The sequence below is a fragment of the Cucurbita moschata genome, unplaced genomic scaffold, assembly GCF_002738365.1.
Source record: "Cucurbita moschata cultivar Rifu unplaced genomic scaffold, Cmos_1.0 Cmo_Scf00002, whole genome shotgun sequence".
Lineage (NCBI taxonomy): Eukaryota > Viridiplantae > Streptophyta > Magnoliopsida > Cucurbitales > Cucurbitaceae > Cucurbita > Cucurbita moschata.
The window spans coordinates 4,075,128-4,081,845 of NW_019268518.1; the positions used below are offsets into that span (position 1 = coordinate 4,075,128).

A 6,718-nucleotide genomic window follows, 5' to 3' on the forward strand; every position below is an offset into this window, starting at 1 on the left:
CCCTATCAAGCAAGAGGACCATTGATTTGGAAAAAGGACCACAAATTAAGGTCCAGGAAAGAAACGCTTATAGTGGCGCGGTCGAAAATGACAAGACATCAATCTTCACCCAACTTCATCAACCAAAAACCAACACCAACGCCACTGATTAAACATTTTCAGCAATGTATGCATTTCCATTTTCTCATCCTATGATTTTATTATTGGTGGTAGGATACAAAGTGAAGAGGGTGCTTGCTTACACATGCCACTCCTCCCAAGTCAAACTAACTTTATATAAGCATCTAATTTCGGGTCACACAATCTATAAACAATGAAATTATTTCACAGCTCAAAGAGGATTTTATATGAATAATAGCCTTTATACTCTAACTTTGGTTGGTCTTTGTCTGTACTTTCCTTCATTTCTCACCTTCTTTTTTCCCTCTCCTTCTCTCTCCTCTCTCATACAGACACTGCTCCCTTCCAACAGCCGATCTCACATGTCTTGACTTTCTCTCCCCTCCCTTGTAATTACTCTCTCTCTCATTCTAACTTAAGTGAAAGCAAAGATAAAGCAAGATGGATCACACTCATAAACAGAAATTAAATAAAGAGAGGCACAAATTTACGTGGTTCGAAGAGAAGAAATTCTCCGACATCTACATAAATTTTTGTCTCTTTGTTTAACCTATGTTCGTGGGTGTGTGAGTGCAATCAATTTTGCTTCCGCTTTCGTTACAACATCTCTCTATAGGGTTCAATTTCCTATATGGTCTTCCAACGAGGTTGTGGCACCCTTAACACTTTAGGTTCTAGCTCTATTGCCCATTTTCCCTTTCACAAACAATTTCCCGAAGGTGAATTTCCTAGGAACTTTGTTAAGAATCTGTCTTTTTTTCACCCTCTTCAAATCCAATAAATGATAATATAAAGCACCTTTGATCCACGCTTTCACATAATTTTTTTTTTTTTTCATTTCAAAAGAAATATTACTGATGCATTCAACAGAGAAGGAGATTTAAAAGAAATAATAATAGTAAAGAAAGAGAGAAATGATACTATATATTACTCCAAAGACAGAGAATGAACCAGAACTTTTTTATTATATAAGATAAATTTAACCATTTAATATATCCAATACCCAAATTACGATCCAAATAAATTTAAATAAGTATTATTTCTGTATCTAAGTTGTCTTTTGTAAATAAAATTTCGTCTCTAATGATTCAGAAATTTAAAGGATTAGGCAAATTTAATTATGTAATAACCTTAGGGGATGATCTTGAGTTCATCTAAAATTACCCTATCTGCTTAGATGTGACTACTGATGTGACGAGTTTTACCTCACCGATCAGCCGAAAATAAAAGAGAGGAAAAGAAAATTTCCCCTCCAGAAATTCTGTGGACTGAAAGAACAAAATAAATGACATGGAGCCTCCTTCATGTGGGTGTGTAAAAGGCACAACTAAAGGACACATAGCACACTGGACAGAGAAATATGGTAGAAGAAAATAATGGGTGGTGATTGAACAATTCAAAGTGTCTGCTGCCCACATGCATCTTAACCGACACTCATTCACTGCGCAGCTTCTTCCATTCATTTATACAGTTCTCTTCCTTGCTTTTGTTTCTTAAGTTTTATATTAAAAAGAAAACCAAATTCTGCTTAATAATCTTATTCACTCCTTGAATGCAAATTCTGCTCAGTAATCTTGTTTCTGAAACTTGTTCTTTTTGGGCTTCCTTTGTCAAACCTTGACAATTGAACATCATAGAATATGTTATGATCTACGAGGCTCGAGAATTATTGTGAGATCCCACGTCGGTTGGAGAAGAGAAGAAGCATTTCTTATAAAAATATGGAAACCTCTCCCTAGAAAACGCATTTTAAAAACTTTGAGGGGAAGTTCAGAAGGGAAAGCCCAAAGAGGACAATATCTGCTAGCAGTGAACTTGAGCTATTACAAAATGGTATCAGAGCCAGACATCGGGCGGTGTGTCAAAGGACGTTAGGCCCCCAAAGGGAGTGGATTGTGAGATCCCACGTCGGGTAGAGAGGAGAACGAAATACTTCTTAGAAGGGTGTGGAAATCTTTTCCTAACAAACGCGTTTTAAAAACTTTGAGGAAAAGCCCGGAAGGAAAAACCAAAATAAGACAATATCTACTAACGATAGACTTGAGCTGTTACAATTATCCTCCCTAAAGTTTGGTTGGTCTCTTTGGCTTGATTAATTTTGCTTCTAAGAGTATATCCAACAAAATTTCAACAACTTCGAGAAGTAGAGATATCTTGAATTTATGATGAATAGAGGAGTCTAAAAGTAAAACTGCATAGGATTAGCAACAAACCTATGCAAAAGAACAATCTGAACCATGAGACAAAACAATCTAAACACTCCAATTTTTCCTCCAGACAGACACCTCCCCAAATTCACAGGATTTCTGGGCTAAAGCGGACAAAACTTCTTAAACAAAGTCCACGACTATTACTTCATAGCATGATCTCTCGAGTTCTTACAGTAATATTAATCGCTATTATCATCAACCAACTGTATTGTTTCTACTAGAAACAGGGTCAAATATTTCGATGTATTTGATGGGGCCTAAACATTGAACAAGCAGTGTCGCTATTCAGAGAACAAGAGAAAAGGTAACCATTTTGGCCCAGTAGTTTTAAAGAGTATAAGATTTTAAGAACCATTGATCTCCACGAAGGTATTATATTGTCCACTTTCAGCATAAGCTCTCATCGCTTTACTTTTGATTTTCCTAAAAGGCCTCATATCAACGGAGATATATTCCTTACTTACTAACCCACGATCATCCCCTTAATTAGTCGATGTGGGACTCCCCACCAACAATCCTCCCCTCAAACAAAGTATACTATAGAGCCTCCCCTGAGGCCTGTGGAGCTCTCGAACAACCTCCCCTTAATTGAAGCTCAACTCCTTTCTTTAGAACCCTCAAACAAAGTATACCTTTTGTTCGACACTTGAGTCACTTTTTTACTATACCTTCGAGGCTCACAACTTCTTTGTTCGACATTTGAGGATTTTATTGACATGACTAAATTAAGGGCATGGCTCTTATACCATGTTAAGAATCACAAACCTCCACAATAGTATGATATTGTCCACTAAGAACATAAGCTCTTATGGCTAACCTCTGCCTAAGTTACTAAAACAAACTACTAATTCATCTCTATTGGGTAGAGTGAAAGCTATCCATAAATAGATAAATACTAAAAAAAAAGAAATGCATCATGTTAGTAATCCGCAATTGTTCATAATTTGAATGGCGAACAAACAACTCCCCATCTACATCCCATAGTTGAAGTTATAAATTAAAATGTCCGGTAAACGATCCACTTATTCAAACATGATTTGAATATGACATCCATTGAGAATACATCAACACATCAGAGAAGAACATGATTCCAAATCCCTAACCCTAACCCTACCAACGAAACAGGGGATGCCATTATCAGAAACCAAATTATTAGGAAAGATTAAAGAGCAATCAATCTTCAGAAAAAAGAGAGCGTAAATATTAAAAAGCAATCAAGCTTCAGAGAAAGAGAGAGAACCTGTAAGAGACAGCTCCAATCTACGAATGTGACCATCTTTCACGGTCATAGAATCCCCATTTCTCTCGGCGCAATCGATGGAGGCTTCGACGGCCATGAGTTTGCGAGTAAATAGACACTTGAAGATGTTCTTCTCCTTCATCTTATTGTAGTACACGTATCGCTGATGCTAAAATGGTTGGATCTAACATAGCTCCGACGTTGAAGGGTCGGATCATCAGTATTCGAAGAACCCGCGGGAAAGGCATATTGGGAAAATTGGAGGGAACGGAACTGGGTGAACTCAACGGGAAGTCTTGTTGGGTTGGCTTGGTATTTTAAAAGGTATTAGATATTTTATAACATTTTAGGAAATTATTATATATAAATTGAAAAATATATACTTTTTTTTAGAACAAAAAAGGTAAACAAGTTCAAGTCCTAGACAAACGACTCTCCGAATGATATGACATTGTCCACTTTGATGACATTGTCCACTTTGAGCATAAGTGGACATGCTTTGCTTTAGGCTTCCCAAAATGAGAGAATATTCTTGCGTCATAAACTCACGAGAGAATATTCTTGCGTCATAAACTCACGAGAGAATATTCTTGCGTCATAAACTCACGACCATTCCTTAAATTAGCCGATGCCGATGTGGGACTTTTATGTAATATTTTTATAAAATTATCCAAAATCGATTCGTACCTATTATTGGATGATAAAAATCTCACATCAGTTAATTGGAATGGTCATGAGTTTATTACGAAGGAATACTCTCTCTATTGGTGTGAGGTGTGAGGCCTTTTGGAAAACCCATAGCGAAGCATGAGCGCTTACGCTCAAGGTTGGACAATATCATATCATTGTGGTTTATATATATATATATACACCATGATCATAATTTATAATATTTTTAGAAATAAAATCAAAATCGATTATCTTATCAAGTTGTGCCTCAAATTTAAAGAAATATTGCAGGTTTCCTACAATTCACTAGCCAAGGTTTGTTCCTTAGATTCGTTGTTTTTGGGCGCTGATGCAAAATAAATACGCTAAAACTGCACAAACTCTAAGTTCATGTACAGAGAAACTAAAGCAGAATCGATCCATTCATTAATCCTCTTCCTCGTCAGTGACGAATTTACCAGTTCCAGGATTCACAGCAGCAATGAAGAAAAACAGAACGTTCAACAAAACCAGCGGCTCAATTTCATTGATCGGCACTCCCGTCTCAATGTTCAACTGCGCCAACGCTCCCTTACCTGTAATAATTTCTCCGATCAGCGAGAACGCAAACCCTAGCTGCGCCAATCTTCCGACGAACAGCTCATTTGCCTTCGTGAATCCGAACAACGGACCTATACAAAAACAGAGCCGTCGTGAATTTGATGTTAAGATTTGATTTATCGAGATTTAATCGAACAATTCGTTTGCACTGTACTGCAACTCACCTCCTTCTTTGAGACCTAGCGCCGATCTGAGGCCCTTGCCGGGAGGGATAACGGCGCGTTCCAGTCCGGTGGCTGGTTCTGGATCGTCGATGAATTTTCCACGGTCTCCTAGCGCTCCAATGGCTCCGAGAAGAGTGAATAAGATGAAGAACAGAAGAAGAGGCTCCGCTTCGTAAATCGGAACTCCAGTTTCTAAATTCAGTTGAGCCAGAATTCCCTTTCCGGTGATTCCCTCTCCCAGCAACGACGCCTGCAAATTTTAATTAATTATTTTATTTAACTATTCCTGATATTTTAATAAATAACAAAATTCTAACCTTTTTTAAATTTAGGGTTTACAATTTAACAAAATAATTAATTAAAATAACAAATGAAATTAATTACACTCATATTTGCCATAATTAAATAATTTATCCCCACAAAAATATGACAAATATTTATGCAATTATTTAATAATAGTATTACAAAAATAACTATATATAAAATGGGTTTATTTTCTCATTATTTCTCTACCATGATTTTTAATTTCTTAAGAAAATATTTGCTCTATAAACAAAAATACTCTCCTTAAGTTATATATATATATATATATATATTTTTTTTTTTTAATTTGAGTTAGTTAATTAATTAATTTTTTTATTATGAACTTCACTTTTCTAGAGAAAATATTAAAATTCTTAATATACTTCAAATATCCATAAATAATAATTACAAGTTCAATTATACAAAAGAACAAAAACAAAATGTATATCCAATTGGAATTAGTTTTTTAAAAAATAAGTAAAAATAGGTTAAAAAAATTAAGAAAAATAATGAGTTAAAAAGAAAATTCACAAAAAAAAAAAAAAAAACCCTAAATTTCATAATCATGAACATAGATCCATACATTTCTAATTCAATGTGCTTAAACCGAAAGAATTCGAAGCGGAAAAGCGTGGAGAAAGAACTCACAGCAAAGCCGATCATGGCGACACGGCCGACGAACAGTTCATTCTGCTTAGTGAAACCAATGCCACCAGACGTCCCGAAAATGCCGTCTTCAACCTTCTCCTTCGGCTTCACAACCTAAACAAACCAAATCAAACCAGAAAACCTAAATTACTTCTTCTCAGATTCATAAATTCCTCTGAAAAAGAAAACGCGACAATTACCTTCTTCGCCGGCACTTTCGCCTTCGATTTAAAGATCGCAAGAGTCCTAAATCCACGCGCAGGTAAAGAAACGGAACTCGAAGGCAGAGGATTGAAAAACAAGCGACTAAATTGGGCGTTAGGTCTAAGCCTCTGCGTCAACGAAGCGATTTCTCTCTTCAACGCTACGCCATGGCTGGCGCACACACCGGAGGAAAGAACCATGGTTTGAGCCGCCATGAATGCTGTGCTTTTGATGCGAAACAATGCAGGGGAGTTCGTTAAAGCTTAAGCATATGGCTTGGGATTTTGGATGGGTTTTAAAGAAGATGGATCTGAGGAACAGAGGGATTTTGAGTGTATGGTGAGTGTAGATTTGGTGGGAGATTTAAACGATCGGCGAAAAGAGCGACACGTCGTCGTTTTATTTTTGTGATGGTAAATTGGTTGGGATGGGTTTGGAGTACGGTTTTTTTGGTTTTTGTCACAAACCTTAACAACTGGTTCATTCAGGGCCACTTGCCATTAAGAGTTTTTTTTTTTTTTTTTTTTTTTTTTTTTTTTTTTTTTTGGGGGGGGGGGGGG

The 6,718-nt window shown here is 36.5% G+C and overlaps 1 protein-coding gene and 1 long non-coding RNA gene across 2 annotated transcripts; both read right to left on the bottom strand.

The window, feature by feature from the left end:
- Positions 1-3,323: 3,323 nt before the first annotated feature.
- Positions 3,324-3,847, bottom strand: LOC111464734. The gene is made up of 2 exons (XR_002714083.1): positions 3,571-3,847; positions 3,324-3,440 (listed from the first exon to the last, which is right to left on the bottom strand). It is a non-coding gene; the product is annotated as an uncharacterized LOC111464734 (long non-coding RNA).
- A 643-nt stretch (positions 3,848-4,490) lies between these two features.
- Positions 4,491-6,475, bottom strand: LOC111455493 (photosystem II 22 kDa protein, chloroplastic-like). The gene is made up of 4 exons (XM_023097214.1): positions 6,155-6,475; positions 5,955-6,068; positions 5,004-5,253; positions 4,491-4,910 (listed from the first exon to the last, which is right to left on the bottom strand). Exons 1-4 carry the CDS (start codon positions 6,371-6,373, stop codon positions 4,666-4,668), a joined length of 828 nt encoding a protein of 275 aa, XP_022952982.1. The 5' UTR covers positions 6,374-6,475; the 3' UTR covers positions 4,491-4,665.
- Positions 6,476-6,718: the final 243 nt, after the last annotated feature.

Excerpts from the sequence above, each read along its gene's own strand:
- LOC111455493 (XM_023097214.1), bottom strand. The coding sequence starts at position 6,373 with ATGGCGGCTCAAACCATGGTTCTTTCCTCCGGTGTGTGCGCCAGCCAT. Across the intron at positions 6,069-6,154 it reads CGAAAGTGCCGGCGAAGAAG|GTTGTGAAGCCGAAGGAGAA; the intron begins GTAATTGTCGCG and ends TGGTTTGTTTAG. Across the intron at positions 5,254-5,954 it reads TCGCCATGATCGGCTTTGCT|GCGTCGTTGCTGGGAGAGGG; the intron begins GTGAGTTCTTTC and ends TAAAATTTGCAG.